Source organism: Emys orbicularis, chromosome 1 (genome assembly GCF_028017835.1).
Source record: "Emys orbicularis isolate rEmyOrb1 chromosome 1, rEmyOrb1.hap1, whole genome shotgun sequence".
NCBI lineage: Eukaryota > Metazoa > Chordata > Testudines > Emydidae > Emys > Emys orbicularis.
Genome location: NC_088683.1, coordinates 356,030,260 through 356,049,059, shown reverse-complemented (window position 1 = coordinate 356,049,059; position 18,800 = coordinate 356,030,260). Strand labels below are relative to the sequence as shown.

Here is an 18,800-nt window from a genome sequence, read left to right as displayed (position 1 = left end):
GTTTCTTTCTGCAGTTTGAACTGTTAGACTGAGTGACAAATCACTGCCTTCCATGTCTCTTCTCCCCACGCAGCTGAGTGAGTTCCCTGTACAGACTGGCTCCTGCATTTTCTTCTGTTCAACTTCTGACTGCTGAAGACAAATGCCGTAGGCTCCTCGTAGGGCAACCAGATGACAAGTGCCACAAGTGTAGCTGTACCCAAATTCCTGCTTCACTAGGCAAATGGTGCTGCAATTGTGAAGCTTTCTTGTTCACCATCAAGACTGATGGGAGAAGGCCAGGCTCTGTCTACCTCTTCCTCCCAACAGGCAGATGGGCTTCTTCCAGCAACTCCCATGGCAGGGGCAGCAGACTAGGAAAGTCTATTCCCCTGTGCTCTGCCCAGTTCAGGTGGGGCATTGGCTCTTTCCTGCCCAGCCCCCCACTGGGCAGCCAACATTCAGAGTTCCAACTCCCCCCCACTCAGTCAGGTCAAGTCGTGTGTGCTACTAGATCTGTTGGGCAAAAGATGCAACTTCTTATTAAGAAGGGACCATTCACCAGATGCATGAAGGAAATAATTTGTTCTACCATGTAGTTATCCAGTATATCTAGAAACAGGCAAAAGACAGTATTGTCTCATTTATCAATGCGTAAGCAGTCATTTTATACTAAAAAGTAGCTGCTATTGCTTAAATGACCAGACAGATCCTGGCAGTTAAACAATGAATGAGCAGTCAGATCTGACTGTCTTTTATAGCTATTTATTTATGAGATGAGAATATTACTTCACATAAACAACTTCAAAATGACATGCCCCTTTCCTTTGGCTCCAAACAATTTGCCAAGGAATGCTTTAAGAAATGTGGTCTGGCCCTGTGAGTCTTCATAAACCCTCAGGGTTCAGAGTAAATCTCTAAGATATGTAACTTAGCCGTAAAACATGTTATAGCTTCGTGCAGAGCAAAATGCTTTATATAAAAACTATTTGACTATATTTTTTAAATGGGTGGCGTGAAACTTCCTGAAAACACAGCAGTCAGTTCTTCCCCTCTGTTTCTTTGTTTCTCAGACTAAGGCTCACATCTCACAGGGAAGGCTCTTCAAACCCAGAGGAAATGAAGGAAAGGAAGACTTCTTATTAGGATTTGAGGAACCTAATATTTTATACTTAGTGCTGAGTATTTGGTGGTTGTTTACTGAATCCAAAGCTAAAAGGAGTAAGGAAAAAAAAGTGGACCAGACTACTCCTTGTACACTTGACTAAAGTATACAGCCTGACTGCAGTCTTCGCCACACGTTTTTTTTTAAAAAGGGTTGCACTTTGTATGAAGGTTCCATTTACAAATCGATAATGTAAAGGGCTGTTAAATGGTTCAACTAGCAATAATCACACCTCAGATTAACTTCATTAGCGATGGTACTGCCACTGTTGCTGTTTTAACTAATAGCTAATCGTTGGAGTCCAACAGGTCAATAGGGGTTGCTTATGATCATCTATAACGCCATCCCCTGGTGTGCTGAACCTCTCTAGAACACATGCTACTCTGTAAGATGTTTATAACCTCTATTAATCATTTATTAACTGTTTGTAAACAATTTATAAATGGAAACTTAATGAAAGGTGTGTTCAAAAAAGCTTGCAGTAAGGGAGGCCCGAAGCAGCATTGAGGTCCAGAAGAAAAGGCACTGGCCTGGGAATTGGGAAACATGGGTTTTGTTCCCAGCTCTGTCATGACTCTCTCTGGCTTTGGACAAGAAATTTCTCTCTCCATGCCACATTTCCCCCAGGCTGGAATTCTTACTTTTCTTTGGGTACGTCTTCACTTACATCCGGGTCCGGATGTAAGCAATCGATTTTCTGAGTTCGATTTATCGCGTCTGGTTAAGACGCGATAAATCGATCCCGGATCGATCCCGGAAGTGCCCCGGATCGATCCCGGAAGTGCTCGCCTTCGACGCTGGTACTCCAGCTCGGCGAGCGGAGTACGCAGCATCGACGGGGGAGCCTTCCTGCCGCGTCTGGACCGCGGTAACGTCGGACTAAGGTACTTCGAATTCAGCTACGTTATTAACGTACCTTAGTCCGAAGTGGGGGGGTTAGTGTAGACCAGCTGTAAAGCAGCTTGAGTTTGAGTGAACAGTGCTGTGTACTCTCCACAGTAAGCATGGAAATAACAAAGCGCATCAGCCCCTGAATGGAAAGGGGAATATTGTTCAAACTTGACTGATTTTTGGAGGCCACACGTGCCAACAATGTTAGGGGATCTATCTATCAGGGGATTGGTAATGGCTGTATTGGAATTGGTTACCTGGAAGTGAAATGTGTTCTCTATATACCAAGAGCTTTAGTAATCAAACAGTTTACCAAATAATGGCTCTTTGCCAACAAATATGAACTGAGTCGCTGACTTCAGTTTCCTCATGGGCAGCATTCCCACCATTAACCACCGCCATATTTGCTTATTGCTATCATAAATTTGCTTGTGAAGGCTGTGTTGCTGGTGTTCATTTCACGTAAAAAAATAAATACAGATAATTGAAGCATTTTACAAATCACTTTTCAAAAACTTACTGTGGAGTAGAGTAACATGTAAACTGATTTTAATCCATAGTCTGGCTCACTGGTACTCATTTCTGTCTTTGCTGGTCAGGAACTGATGCTGGCTTTTTGCTAGCAACAACATTACTTAGAGTTCTGATGGCCATAGTTTCTCTGTAGTGTTTACAAGCCCTTGTACTGCTAGCACAAGTTAATTTTATAACAGTCCAGATCCTGTGCAATGCCTCCTGAAATCTCGCAATAGGCCATGCTTTTGGGAGCTTCTACTTGAAATAGTGCTTGCAACTGCGGTGATTGCTTATTGGAGGACTTCATGATGAGAATGAAAACTTTACGTTAAGGTAACTGTATGAATCAATGTAACATGATAGTTTCTTGGTTGGTTGACTTTTAGACAGTGGAAGTTTTCTACATATACCCCAGCTGAGCTTTTAGTTTTGTCAGTGAAATTATAACTTGGGATGGCTTCTACAGTGTACAGCGTTAAGTGATAAATTTTGGGTGCCAGCACTCTAGGACCAAACTTGCTGGTTTTGCTCTGGGAGTCCTCAAGTAATAGGTTGTCCGAGCTCAGTAGTAATTAATTTGTCATAGTCCTGAACTGATGCTCTTCTGGCCATGACCTTTTGTGCTGTGATCACACATTGATGATGATTTTGTCATTCTTATCTTTTTTTATAGTGATCGGCATCATATTTCTAGTGCAATTCCAGTTCCAAAGAGACAAAGTTCTACCTTCGGGGGCTTGGCTGTTGGCTTATCTACTGGGCCTCCTTCCCCAGATAAGGGACACCGGGAACGGGCCAGCTCAGAGAATGAAAGACTACAGTACAAAACCCCCCCTCCTAGTTATAACTCTGCATTAGCACAGCCTGTTGCCATTGCAGCCCCTGTAGAAGAGTCGGATAAAAAATCTGGATCGCTAACCTCATCCTTAGATACCTCCATGGACTTCTCAAAAGAAACCAACAAAAAAGGAGAGGATTTGTGTGACAGTTTAAATGCAGAAAATGGGAGTCTGAATAATGTCCAAGACCAGCAGGAGTCTTTCCTGGGACGTACTAGTGCAATAAATGGAACATTTCTGCCTAGTGAATGCACTGGCAGTGCAAGCAGTGAGCAGCCATGTGAGTTCCGTTCTCCCCTCAGCACTGATCTTTGTTGCACCGTCGAGCAAGCAGAGGAAATCATTGGGATGGAAGCAACAGGATTCAGCACCGGAGATCAGCTAGAAGCCTTTAACTGCATCCCGGTGGACCATGCTGTAGCAGTGGAATGTGATGATCAAGTTCTAGGGGAGTTTGAGGAGTTCTCCCGAAGGATCTATGCACTGAACGAAAACATGTCCAGCTTTCGCAGACCGCGCAAAAGTTCGGACAAGTAAGCTTCAACAGGAATTCGGTAGTGGACGGTACCACGGTGATATCAGCGATCTGAAATGAAGATAAAGTTGCACTTCTAATCCTTTGTGTTAATTATGGAAAAATGATTAAAGCTGTTCCTTTGGTGTTGGAAAATGAATTTTGTAACAGAGTGATAACAAAGGATCATGGTATATTCACTGTCCAGGTAAACTTTGACTCTGCTTCCAGTCCTTTCTTTGTCTGGTATTTATAAGCTGTTTTTCAGGTACCAGAGTCCATTCTAAATATTTTCTTTGAAAGAGATTTTAGTGCCAATCAGGCCCTTGTATGAATCTTTGTCTGCTTTCGTTATTATTTAGTTATATTTTATTTTCATCTTTTGAGGGGAAAAGGTTAATTTAAAAGTATATCTATGGTAAGACCAGCAGTCATTATATTTTTACCTTCTCCAATATACAGTTTCTCTTGAGCAATGTAGTCAGTGTTACAGAAATACCATGAACTTGCTACTTTTGAACAGCGTCTTATTCTGTTGAATTCTGCAATCCTTAACATTTTAAGATTGCACCGATGGGTTTTCTGTTCTTTAAAGCCTGGTGTAAACGTACCAGAGAAACATGCATCTTTTTATAAGCATCTAAATGAGATACCCACACCAATTCCCTCCCCTCCTACACTCACTGCTACTACCAGCAGGCAAAGTTTCCAGGTGGAAACCTTGAGGGCTAAATAACTTTACTATTCTTCAACAGTCATGTTAATCTAACCAATGAAAATTGCCCCACTCCTGGGTTAGGATTAAAATAGAGCTATTACACCAGAGACAAAAGCCTAGAAAATGCATTATATTAGCAGGTTCCACCTATCATTTGTTTTATGAGATGTCTTGCTTTCCGACATCAAGGTGCTGTGATGGATTTCATGGACACTCTCAAGTAATCCAGACTCTGTGCAATCAGTACATTGGGCCTGTTATGCAGTTTGATTGTAGATAGGTAGTTTACCACTGGCACATGTGTTTACAACTGCACTAATGGAAAAACAGATTTTGCAGCCTGCTCGTGATTTCCTGGTATTTGTCTGAGTTCGGATTTCATTGCTCTTGCTTTCTATATTGTATACCCAAGAATTTGGGCTCAGTTGTGAGCTCTCAAATATCAATATATATATAGCAGAATAAAAGTTTAATTTACTTCATCATGCCTGATTTTTCTTTCCCACTTTAACCTTTCTCTTGAACCAATAAGCGAGTCTGTTACTTTCTAACTTCACCATAAGGTAAACCTAAATTAATTTAAACTGTGGATATGTGTAATCTAAACATTGTAGGTTGACAAACCAACACATTGAGTGTGAGATACAGTATATACATAGTTGCAGTCTAGTAGCTGCATTTTCTATGTAACACCTTAATGAGTATATTGAAATCCTATTTATATTTTCATTAAAAGTTTCAAAAGCTTGTTTATAACTGGATTAGTTAACCTAGCCTTTCTACAGCATTTCATCTATTTTTAGGATATTGCAAGAAACATTAAAAACAGGCATTCAGAAATTAAGGCCAAGGTATTAAGCACGTGTCTAACGTCAAGCATGAACATATTCCATTTAACTCAGTGGGACTGCTCAAATGCCTAAAGTTGAGCACATGCTTAAGTACCTTGTGGAATTGGGTCCCATCGGCCCTAGAAGATGGTGCTTCAGTTCTAACTTCATGAAAAATTCCTTTGCATTCCAAAAAAATTGTGTGTATTTCCATAGGGTAACTAACAGCTGTTTTAAAGCACTATTACTATGCGTGGGGAAAACTTACAAAATATTTTTTTTACTAAACCCTATGGATAGCATAATGAGAGCCAAATTTGAATGCACAGGATTCCCATTGAAGTCTCTCTGCGCTTCAGATGAGAACAAAGTGGTGGGATGCTTCGTGCTAATGACTTAATCTTACCTTCTTCCTCTTTTCTGCTAGCAGAGAGAAATATAGCAGAACCACCTACAACCTCCAGTCTGAGCACCAATGGCAATCGGAGTCACTCATGCACATTTGAGGGTGGAATTTGATTTTTTTTTTTAATATATGAGTACTTCTACTGATACATACAGTACATACATGAGGAAAGTCATTATATTTGGGAGTACAATGTAGCCTGTGCTGTGGTGTCTCTAAATCTACCCAAAGAAGAGTTGTAAAATTATGTCCCTTACACAGGCACCATTTGACTCAAAGCAGTTGGACAATGTATTAAATGGGGTTCATAGAACATCAGTGTGACTTTAAATACTTTTTGCGTTATTTTCAAATTGATTATCTCAGGTTCCACACAACCAAATGAAGCCCAATAGTTGTCTTCCCATATGTTGTGTTGCTCTTTAACCCAGTGTTTCTGGAGTTTATAAAAACTCTTCTAATGAACCACTATTGACCCCTGTAATTATAATGCGTATGTCACAGTACAGCTATTCTTGAGTCTGCATGTTTGTTGCACAAGTTTGCTTTACCCACTTTCTTCAATAATGAATCCTTTCAGCACACCCACACCTTAAATTGCCACCAAGTTTTTATAACGTTCTACCTAAAACAGTGTCTTGGGGCTTATCAAAGCATTGACAAATTTATTTTTGCCATTATAAGGCAAAAATATTGCACAAGCCACCACCTCGTGGCTTTTTTACAGTTTGCCTTGTAAATTACGGAATTAAAAAAAATCTTGGGGTCAGGGGGAGTGGAGGTAAACTGTAAATTCGGATGATATATCACTGTGCATTTTAGTTGCCAAGAGCCTTTTAGTTTCTGCACAGCGGACACACTGTTAAAAGTCTGCAAGCGTTTTCAAGTGAAAATGTTTCATTGCATTTTCTTCTCCCACTAGAAATTCCTAAGATTTCTCAGAATATTAGTTTTGGAAGATTTGTGTCCAGCTCTATTTTTATAGCAAGCATAAGTGTGTTGGCTTATCCTTGCCTAGCCAGGTACTTTAAATAACTAAAACAAAATAAAATATCCCATAATAAATGGCATGTTAAAGTTCCATTGGTAATTGCAAAAAATCTCTGCATCTGTATTTATAAAATAAAATTGGTTAGTATTTATCTGAAGAGTTAAGTGTGTGGTTTCTTTACTGGATGATTATTTTAATCTGCACATTGCTTCAAATTGCATGTCGGGGTGACATTTGAATCCAATGTTCTCGCTCAATAAAATTTCTTGGCTTTCAGTTCCTCAGCCCCACGTATGAATAATATATTGAATATGAATAATCTGAAAGCAGACTTAGTTTAAGAAAACATCATCTTGTCTCATTTGATCTGAATTTTATTTCACGAGATGGCACTGCATCACTTTTTCACCCTCCTCGCAAAGAGATGGTACACAGCTGGAATAACAGAGCCACACCTCATTGTGCTGCTCTCCGGCAGCTGGATAGGCAGAGCTTTGCGGATTGTGGAAACGTCGTGTTGGTTCATAAGGGAGGCGTTGCTAGTCTTCCAGCACCTTCTGTGATCCAAGCTAATAAGCAACATATGTCTGTTGAAGGAGCTTACCTTCCAGTCAAACAAGAGACCACCACTGCAACCCCTAAAAGGGAGTGACCGTGACCCAGGGCACTGTGGGTGGGAGGCAGTGTAATATGAAGAACCAAAGGGACCCTCTATGCTTCAACAGTAATGCAGAAGACATTTCTTCCCTTGTTCAAGCAGAAGATAAAATGCCAAGACCCCAGGCAAGGGTGGGCTTGAGGGAATCTGGAGTGTGAGAGAAATGGCTTCTGAATCAGAAACCCAGTACTATACAGCCCTAAACCTCAAGCAGAGCTGGGATGGGGAGATTCCGGGGGGTTACAACTCAATAGTATTCTTCACTAACTGTCTTAAAGTGTTGTAACATTGCTGTGCACAGTTAAACAGCTCCTGCACTTCAGTAAAGAAGTGATACATATATACCATATATGACAAATATAGTTTGTATTGTTTTATAGTAGGTAGAGGTCCCTATGAGGTCAAGTGACTCACTTGTGATCACAGATCAGGCCAGTGGCAGACCTGGGAATATCGTAACTTCTAATCTGTAAAATGCATAAAATAACTTCCTTTGTCCATGTAAATTATAAACTTGCATCTGACGAAGTGGGTATTCATCCACGAAAGCTTATGCTCCAATATGTCTGTTAGCCTATAACAGGGTTCGGCAACCTACGGCACGCGAGCCGATTTTGAATGGCACGCGGCTGCCTCAGCCCCCCCCGCCCAGCCGCACTCAGCCCCCCCCGCCCACCGCTCTCCCCTGCTGGGGCAGGAGGCAGAAGCTCCATCCTGCAGCAGCCAAGCTCCCCCCTCCGTCCCCCAGTCGTGGTGCAGCCTGCTTTCCTGCACCTCCTCCTCTCCTTCCCTGCGCCGGCCCTTGCAAAGGGAGGGGGGAGGAGTGGCAGCGTGCTTGCTGCTCTGTAAAAGCCCCGAGGCCCCGCTCTCCCGGCCAGAGCTCCAGCCGGTGCGCGGCAGCCCCTTGTTAAAGCCGGCCCTGGGTAAAGGAGGCAGAGAAGAGGTAGGGACGGGCCTTGGGGCAGGGGGTGGAACAGGACATATCCCTTCCAGCCCCCTGCCATGAGCCACTCAGGGCAGGGGGCTGGGAGCACCCCCACGAGCCGAGCACCCCAGCCCTCTGCCCTGCACCTCCACACACACCCCAGCCCTCTGCCCTCCCCCCCAACACCCAGCCTTCTGCCCTGACCCACCCCACCCCCAGCCTTCTGCCCTGCACCCCCCACACCCCTCCAGTCCTCTGCTCTGACCTCTGAAGCCCCCCACACCCCCAGCCTTCTGCCCTGCACCCCCCCCACACCCCCAGCCCTCTGCCCTGACCTCTGAAGTCCCCCACACCCACCCTTCTGGGGTGTGGGGGGCTTCAGAGGTCAGGCCCCACTCAGCCCTCTGCCGGTCTAGGTGAACAGAACGCCAGGCTGGCAGCGAGCTGAGCAGGCTGGTGGCGTAAGATCAGCATTTTAATTTAATTTTAAATGAAGCTTTTTAAATATTTTGAAAACCTTCTTTACTTTACATACAACAATAGTTTAGTTATATAATATATAGACTTATAGAGAGAGACCTTCTAAAAAACATTAAAATGTATTACCGGCACGCAAAACCTTAAAGTAAATAAATGAAGACTCGGCACACCGCTTCTGAAAGGTTGCCTACCCCGGTCTATAAAGTGCCACAGGACTCTTTGTCGCTTTTTACAGATCCAGACTAACACGGCTACCCCTCTGATACTTTCTTGGACAGCTACTCATAGGCACTACATGCATATAGTAAGCTAGCACAAGGGGGAACAGATCTTAGCAGGGCCCTCTAGGCCACTGTGAGGACATCAAACCCATGCTTCACTGGCTCCCAGTTGACTTCACATGGCAATTTAAGTTCTAGGTCCTCATTTTTAAAACATTTAATGGATCAAGTCCCATCTACATTAAACTGAATTTTGATCTATGAACTGCATCAGCAGTTGTGCTCCTCTGAGACAAGACAGATCACAAAGCACATGGGAATTGGGGACAAAACATTCTCGGTTAAGGGTATGGAGCGAGCTTTCCAAGGAGACTAGGCAAATTCAGAGGCCAACTATCAGTAGGAAACTGCACAACATTCCTATTTGAAAAAGCATTTCCACCATAGAAAGAATGACACTCAACACTGGCAATGTCTACCTAAACTCTACCTCCTCCTCCCCCCACCCCAAGAACAATAAGTTAAACACCTGAAATAAGCAAATCAACCAAACAACACCACATACTCCAAACACCTTTTGCCAAAGAGAAACGAAAAAGCCAAAGACTCCATGAACTCTTGAAACTTGATCTATTTTACTCCTTAGATAGAAGAATCGGGACGGGTGGGGGGTAATAGGAGCCTATGTAAGAAAAAGACCCAAAAATCGGGACTGTCCCTATAAAAACTGGACGTCTGGTCACCCTAGATAGAATGGTGATGGCTACCTGTTTAAAACCACTAAGATGGATAAGAGTCACTTATATTACTAACTTGATTCTGGTGAAATAAGATTGGAAACCACTGTGTGTGTGATCGGGAGATTTCTGATTCTCTTGGTACCTAGAGGACTATGCATATTGTAAAAAGTGACAAGTCTTGTTTTATAAAACAAACAGAGAATTTTTAATTAAAGACAATTCCCTCCACTTGTAAATAACTGGTCTTTAGATGCAATATGTCAACCTACATATTGTGGGTGAAACTCCTCCTCTGACTAAACAGTAGTATTAGGGATGGATTTGCCTGTTAATTTTCAGTCCAATTTTCTTCCGGTCTTGATTCCAGGTGTTTTTTAGACATTCAACTGACCATTTCTAGTAATATTATATTCAAAAAGTCACTTTAATTGGCGCTTGAATAAGAATACCTATCTAGTGTGAATTGTCTCAGATAACTTAACAGGGAAACATTTCCTTCCCTTTACACAGCCTCCCTTTGCTTTTTTTTTAATTTTTTAATTTTTTTAATATAATATCCAGAGCAAATTAAACTAATTTCTAGTAGTCTGACTTGCCGAGGGGCATCAGAAATAAGTTCAGTCAGTCTTAAGTCAGTTCCTGATGAAGTGGAGCAAGGATCTATAACCTTCCTGATCTGGCACAGGTTTTCCTAAGTGCACAAAGCAGAGATTTTCCACTCTTCCGAGAAGGAAATAGTCTCACAAGATTTAATCTGGCATTTTAGTGAAGGGGAATATTTAACATCGCCATCTCGGTGTTCTCATTAGCCTTGGAAGCTGAGCAGCTAGACTCCTAGCAGGGGGAGGTATTTTGTGAGGAGCTGATGGCTGTAGCGGCAGGTTTTTGAGCTGACACTGAACAACTGTATTGATTACCAACTGTAACTGAAACAATTTCAGACTGTTTCTTTAGTTTCTTTGGCTGGGGTGGATTGGGAGTAAATATAACGTTTCTCTAACTATGGATTTTAGACTCTTGGCAACAGCATTCAGGATTTTCATCATACAGCACCTGCTAGCAACGGGACATGTGCTGGCTCTGGGCACCAAAAGGATTGTGCAATTATAGTAGCTAGCCATTATATTCCCATAACATACCTGTCAGAAGGGGTGGTTTTTTTGCTGTTAAGTGTGGTGTTGATTGTGCCAGTAATACCCTTTCCCTGAGCTCAGGGAAAGCAGTAATACCCATCAATAAATGTCACTGAAGGCGGTAATATCTTTCCATGATGTCACCTGAAAAGAAAGCAAAATCTATAACTGTTTAAGTCAATGTTTTCAGTTGTCTTGCATGGTCTTTTATTTCATGTGTCCATTAAAAGCAACTACAAATTAAATTACTTGCTCAAATCTGAATGTCAAAGTGAAATTATGTGTAAACCATAAATTATTAGAACTCATTTTTCTAGGCTCATTCTCAACTATTATGGCACTTGATGCTGGGATGAACAGACCTCTACAAATATGGAATTCAAGGCAGAGAGAGAACTTCTATCTGAAAATACTATATCTAATAACCAACCAGTTCAGGTTCTAAAGTAATCCAGCTAATTGGATCACACGTTGGAGAGGAGCCATGTATTTTGAATGTGCAGTCAGTAGGGATGGCTGGCAATAAGTAACCATGTCAGCAGCATGGAGAACATGTTGACCTGCATGTGGGAATAGATCCTGATGGTAAAATGGAGCGTGAGGTCTTTCAAAACATAAACATTGTCCATAAAATTCTGCACCTGATTTCCAATTTCCTATGGAGCCAATGTTCTTCGAGTGATGGTCGCTGTGTGTATTCCACATGAGGGTACGCATGTGCACCATGCACCTCAGTCCCGAAATTTTTAGTAAGCAGTGTCCATTGATCCGCACATGCACAGAGGAACTCTTCATGCTCTGAACCTAGGGCATAAAGGGAAGTGTGGACCAACGCCTCTCCAGTTCCTTCTTACCACCACATGGTAGAGTCAGAATTGTGTGTCCATTTAATTTTCCTCTTCTTTAAACCTGTGAATGCAATTTGTAAATAACTTAATAGCTTAGTATTTTAGTGTTTGTATTGTGTTTAGTTACTCCCTGCCCTCCGAAGAGGGGCTATGCCAATGGTTCTGGGGTTCAAGAACTCTCTCCCCTGCTCCAGTTCCTTTTCTGCTAGTGGCAGCCACCAGTGCTGCCTCTGTTTCCTTGTGGAAGCTCATATTGCCACCAAGTGCAGTATCTGCCATTCCTTCCCTCCCTGAACTTGTGAGAAACAAGAGCTCTATTTGCAGAAGCACCAGACGGAGCAGACTATGAGACCTCATTCAGATTCAGGATGGGGAGGCCCCCTGCCCCTGTACATCGTCCTCGGACTGTGAGCAGTTCCCCTCCAAGCACGAGATCTTCAGTCAAGGCAAAAAAACCTCTCAAGCCTAAGAAACTCTCTTATGAGAGTAGGGGACGTGAACATAGTCATAAGGACAAATCTCTGTCCAGGTCTGCCCCTAAGAGAAAGGATCCCTCCCTAGCTCAGTCAAAGTCAGGTGGGCTCTCTTGCGTGGGTCCTAGAAAAGTAGGCCTGCATAAACCTTCTGTCCAAGAAGGAAAGGCACAAAAGAGCGATCCAATGGTACCGGCTCTGGCTCTACCCTTCAAACCTAAGGAGCGGTACCCAGTAGTTCCATCTGGGAGTTCAATGCTGGGATCCCATCTGATGGCTTCAACATTCTCTGTGTGGCATCCCCTGAACACTAGCCTTTGGGTGACTTGGATCCACTGATACCCTCCCATGAGCCCCCCAAACACCAAGGAGGACCCAAACCTTTACATCGATGGAGGATATCTTCACTTTGTCCTACCCACATCTCCCTGTTATCAAGTCTGGCTCTTCCTAGAGACAACCCTACATCTGGGGAAACCACCTTGAGGGGAAGAATATCACCTCCTACTACATCTACATCTAACATCCTCCCACCAGTTCCGTCGGTGCCGCCGGTAGAACAGGAGCCTATCATTTAGTCAAGTGAATCTGATGCGTGTAATGAGATTCCTCCCCCACCCAAGAGAAACAAGTCGGTCGGAGACCAAGGAAGGTATTGGAACAGCCTGCCTACTTCCAAATACAGCTATGCAGGGGATCACTGGTGCCTGATGCCTTGGGGTCCTCCCCCTCTGGTCAATTCCTGCTGGTCTTACTGGGGCCCATGAGATCCATACAGCAGATGCCTGGGATCTATGTGGGAATCATACTGTCCCTCCTCTCTCAGCTGATACCAACCAGCTTCATCAGAATTTGCAGAGGAGGAAGAGATTAAGCTGGTTCTGACTGGTAAGTTGTCCCCTTCAGGGATGAGGCGGTTGCTCCATCATCCTACCGTCCTCCTGATGATCACAAGTAGTACTAGGATTTGTTGTGGAAGGTGGCAACTGGGCTGTAGAAACCTCAGAGAGGTCCAAGACACACAACAGGGCCTTTTGGACAATCTCTAGCCCTCTGGCCTTTTGAGCGGCCCTTCCAGTTAACCAAGCTATCCTGGAACCCCTATTTCAAGGAGAGTGGAGAAATGGTATTTCATACCAGCTAAAGGGGCAGAATTTGTATTCAGCCATCCAGCACCCAACTTCTTAGTGAAAATAAGAATGGCCATACTGGGTCAGATCAAAGGTCCATCTAGTCCACTATCCTGTCTTCCGACTGTGGCCAATGCCAGGTGCCCCATTGTTGCAAGTGGCTAGAGAAAAGTACTCTAAGACTACCCCAACTGACAAGGGCATTAAATGACTCGATCTCTTGGGTAGGAAAGTCTTCTCATAGTTTAGTCTGCAGTTCAGAGTCTCTAACTACCAGGCATTGTTTGCAAAATATGATTTCCTTAATTACACCAAATTTAAGATTTTAAAGACAGACTTTCCCAGGAGGACAGGGCTCAGTGCCAAGCCCTGATTGATGAAGGCAGGCTAGTGGCCAAAGTGTCACTTCAAGACTCATCAGTCTTTGCACATTCTAAAAGACTCCAGAACAACCTTATGATCACTAGGCATTTACTCCCCAGGCCTGAAGAGGAAACTTCATAGGCAACCCTTTAGACCCAGACCAGCTTAAGGCATTCTATCATCACCGCTCATATGAACCCCCATGTAAGAAGCAAAAGACTCAAGGATCCAGCCATACAGCTTCTTCTACCTCTACAACTGTCACCTAACCCCACTCACCATCCAAGGGGTTATTTTGATGGCACGTTCGAGGACCGCATACCGACATCAATGCCATTCCTTATTACTCCCCCCCATGTTTGGTGGCCGCCTTACCCACTTTGCTCTCAACTGGAGAGCAATAACTACAGGCAAGTAAGTACTAGACATCATCCACCATGGCTATGCAATTGAGTTTATCTTGCCTCCCCCCCACAAACCCCCTTTCTGACCCCTTTTCAGGGACCACTCTCACAAGGACATTTTGTGTCAAGGTAAATTCTCTTTTCTGAAAAGGGGACATAGAATGGGTGCCCCCTCAACATCAGGGAAGGAAGGGGTTCTACTCCCTTTATTTCTTGGACCCCAAAAAATCCAGTGGCAGATGCCAACTGAATGTATTGATCCAAAAATTAAAATTCTGCATGGTTACGTTGGCATCAATAATCTCCTTTCAGGAAGAGGGGACTTGGTTCATGACCCTTGACACAAGATGCTTATTTTCATATATTCACCCATCCCACAGAAAGTTCCTCTGATTCTTCATTGGGCAGGACCACTTCCAATTCAGAATTCTTCCCAGTCAGACTAGCTACAGCAACCAGGGTGTTCACCAAGGTCTTTTCAGTAGTGGCAGCTTGGATGAGACAAAAGGGTTGCACTGTCTTGCCATATCTCGACAACCGGCTTCAGATGGGCACATCCAGCACGGAAGTCCAGTTGGCAACAACATTCCTACTCTGTCTTATATCTTCCCTGGGAATCTGTGTCAACCACAAAAAGTCTACTCTGACCTCATGAGGTCCATAGACTTCAGAAGAGCAACTTTGGATTTGACTACAGAGAGAGCTTATCTCCCCATCAAGAGATTCCAGGATATCATGGCATGACTAAAACAGGTCTCCCTCAAACATCGGGCCACAGTCAGGACTTGCTTTTCTCTTCTCGGCCACATGGCTTCATGTACCTCCATACGTGGAGGTTCTTCAAGATGTGTGGTCCCTATGTGTATTCCACTGTTCGTCCTCCATCCCCTCTGCTGTGGACCATCTCTACATTGGCAGTTAGAAAAGAAACTGGAGAGATGTTGGGTCCGCGCCATGCTTTATGCCCTCTGTTCAGAGCGCAAAGAGTTCCACTGAGCATATGCAGACCAACGGACAGTGCTTACTAAAAATTTCCAGAGTCAGGCGAATGGTGCGCTCGTGTACCGACATGTGGAATGGAGGATGTGCCTAGCATGTTACAAATGCCCTGATGACTTCCCATTACAGCTCTTGCACTAATCTTTCAGGATTCCTCTTACTCCATCCACTCTTTACAGAGTGCTTAAAATGATGCCAATGACTTAGCTTCCCAGCGTTGAAACCAAATTAGCACAAACTGTTTTTGAAAATGGTTCCTGTAACCATGGCTTTCGGGCCACGGTAACGAGGCTCGAGCTTGTATAGTGACAGATGTTAGTGATCAAAATCGTCCAGCTCCTTTTTTTAGAACCCAGCACCAGCATTTCATTTATGCCCTCCCATAACACTGAATTGTGAAATCAGACACTTCATGGAAAGACATCCCCACATCTTCCGCTGTATTTCCTAGCAGCTGTACAGCTTCGGTGTTCTGTTACTTCACCTCTAAAATTAATCGCTGGTGTGCCGCTTTAATATTTTTTTCACATTCTCACTACGGACAAATTGCGGCAGCGAATGCTGAGCTGATCCTTCCCCTGAAGAGCTCTAGGACTCGTTTTATGGTCTGGCTGTGATTGCCTAGGGTTGGTGTTATGTGGGAGGAAAAGGTGTGATGAGATGGCTTAGTAATGGAATCAAATCTCAGCTGTGGTGCTGGAATTACATGTCGTTCTGGAAGCAAACTTGCATCTGAGTGTGTGTGTGAAAGTATTGCACAGATTTAAAGGTGGAGAGGAGGAACAGTAGCTCTCGTTCATTTCACACAGTCTGTGTTTCCCAGAACCCTGATTACCTCTCTTGGCATTCTGATTTGGAAGGCGCTGGATTGTGCTTTCAGTGCACTGATTTCCCCAGTCTTCCCTCCATCCATGATTTGTTAAATGGAAAAGGATCTCCACTCCCCTGAAGAACCAAGCAGGAGAGTTCTCTCATTTTCTAATTGCTGATTGTACTGTGAAAAGTCCCTTGGGAATTCTCCACACCACAAACATACACCGTTCAAGCATATTTGCCAAACATCCCTCCTTTCTAAAGTCACCCACATTCTGCACACAGCTGGTGACCCCTCGCTATCATTACTGGAAGTTATTTCCATCAGAAAGGGAGAATTGTGTCAGTGAGATTATAAAGAGCCATTTGTGCTGAAGGAAGGGGTCCCACTACATTGTAAGTCCCCTGTGTGAATCATTTTCTGTGCTTCACTTAGAATGTTTTTCATGCATTACTTTCTGCATCTGGGCCATGGCAGGTTCAGAGGTATGTATGTCTCCATAGCCGTACCCTCGAAGGGGTCAAAAACAATGATGTGCTGGAGTCAAGGCTTTTGGAAGTCTCTTGTTGAAATGCTGTCACCAAATTAAAGGGAAGGTGGAGGTGATCTCCTCGCTGCATACTGCACAGCCTTCCCTATCATAGGTGTGCTGTCCATGGGGCTTGCGACAAAGACTTCAGAAGAGCAATTATCTTGCTTTTAGAATGAACCAGGTTGTATCTGTTAGGTATTTTTTCCCGCTCATTTTCTCAGGGAACGGTTCCAACAGATTCCACAGGAGCTCTTCACCCCATCATCCTTCGAGTTCCACTAGTTGAACTACTTTGCCCTACTACCAGTATGTCTCATGCTATTTTCCCAGAACCATAGAGAGAGATTTCTAGAAAATGCATTCACTGGATGGTGGTTTGCAGCCTGCCTTTGTAACAACACACTCTTTCACTGAGCACGTGATGGACTTTAACCAGCAAAACCAAACTATTCTAAAATTCTCTCTTAAATTTCTGTGAATGCAGCAAATCCTCACCAAGGCTTGAGGTCTGCACCAGCAGCGTAAAAGCACAGGTTTCTATCACGTGAGCTAAAGGAGTAATTCATTAGATAGACTGTTAACCTCTGTGTTGACCAGCTAGTAGAAGGACACATGACACATACTTTACAAGCGTGTGACTCTGAGGAAAGGCCAAGAGCACTGGTCTACAATTTTTGAGAAGTCGTCTGCTTCAGAGATAAAATGTGCTATTTATTATGTATTTTGATGTGCTGAATTCAAATATGACAATTAAAACAACTGATTGGCTACTGTTTCTAAGATATTTAAGTTTGTACATTTTATGTCTATGTATATTGTGTAGATAGTAGAGTTTTAATCAGAAATTGTAAACCTAGGTCTTTTCATGTGTTTATGGTTGCTTTACATGATAATATTTCACCTGTCTTGTTTATGTAACACTTTAAAAATCAGCAAAAGGGTTATATAAATAAAATTTATTATGAAACAAAAGGCAAAAAACTATTCTGTACATAGTTTAGTCCTATTCAGTGTCTACTCGGCGCTTCTTGGCTTGTTTCTTGTATTCATTAAATGGAGCATCTCTTGTCACTGTCCAGCAATAGTCTGCAAGCATTGATGGGCTCCATTTGCCCTGATAGCGTTTCTCCATTGTTGCAATGTCCTGGTGAAATCGCTCGCCGTGCTCGTCGCTCACTGCTCCGCAGTTCGGTGGAAAAAAATCTAGATGAGAGTGCAAAAAATGTATCTTTAGTGACATGTTGCAACCAAGGCTTTTGTATGCCTTGAGGAGGTTTTCCACCAACAACCTGTAGTTGTCTGCCTTGTTGTTTCCGAGAAAATGTATTGCCACTAACTGGAAGGCTTTCCATGCCGTCTTTTCCTTGCCGCGCAGTGCATGGTCAAATGCATCATCTCAAAGAAGTTCACGAATCTGAGGACCAACAAAGACACCTTCCTTTATCTTAGCTTCACTTAACCTTGGAAATTTTCCATGGAGGTACTTGAAAGCTGCTTGTGTTTTGTCAATGGCCTTGACAAAGTTCTTCATCAGACCCAGCTTGATGTGTAAGGGTGGTAACAAAATCTTCCTTGATTCAACAAGTGGTGGATGCTGAACACTTTTCCTCCCAGGCTCCAATGACTGTCGGAGTGGCCAATGTAGTGGGAATCTCTTGTACGACTATCCCATTCGCAGAGAAAACAGCAGTACTTTGTGTATCCAGTCTGCAGACCAAGCAAGAGAGCAACAACCTTCAAATCGCCACAAAGCTGCCACTGATGTTGGTCATAGTTTATGCACCTCAAAAGTTGTTTCATGTTGTCATAGGTTTCCTTCATATGGACTGCATGACCAACTGGAATTGATGGCAAAACATTGCCATTATGCAGTAAAACAGCTTTAAGACTCGTCTTCGATGAATCAATGAACAGTCTCCACTCATCTGGATCGTGAACGATGTTGAGGGCTGCCATCACACCATCGATGTTGTTGCAGGCTACAAGATCACCTTATATGAAGAAGAATGGGACAAGATCCTTTTGACGGTCACGGAACATGGAAACCCTAACATCACCTGCCAGGAGATTCCACTGCTGTAGTCTGGAGCCCAACAGCTCTGCCTTACTCTTGGGTTGTTCCAAATCCCTGACAAGGTCATTCAGTTCACCTTGTGTTATGAGGTGTGGTTCAGAGGAGGAGGATGGGAGAAAATGTGGGTCCTGTGACATTGATGGTTCAGGACCAGAAG

General features: G+C 43.5%; 1 protein-coding gene across 1 annotated transcript in view; it reads left to right on the top strand.

The window, feature by feature from the left end:
• UVRAG (UV radiation resistance associated) overlaps nt 1-4,184 on the top strand; it is a 149,078-nt gene extending 144,894 nt beyond the window's left edge. Inside the window, exon 15 of the mRNA XM_065417462.1 lies at nt 3,225-4,184. Coding sequence (XP_065273534.1) covers nt 3,225-3,927 — 703 coding nt within the window. The 3' untranslated portion in view covers nt 3,928-4,184. The remainder of the gene's footprint in view (nt 1-3,224) is intronic.
• The last annotated feature ends 14,616 nt before the right edge of the window (nt 4,185-18,800 follow it).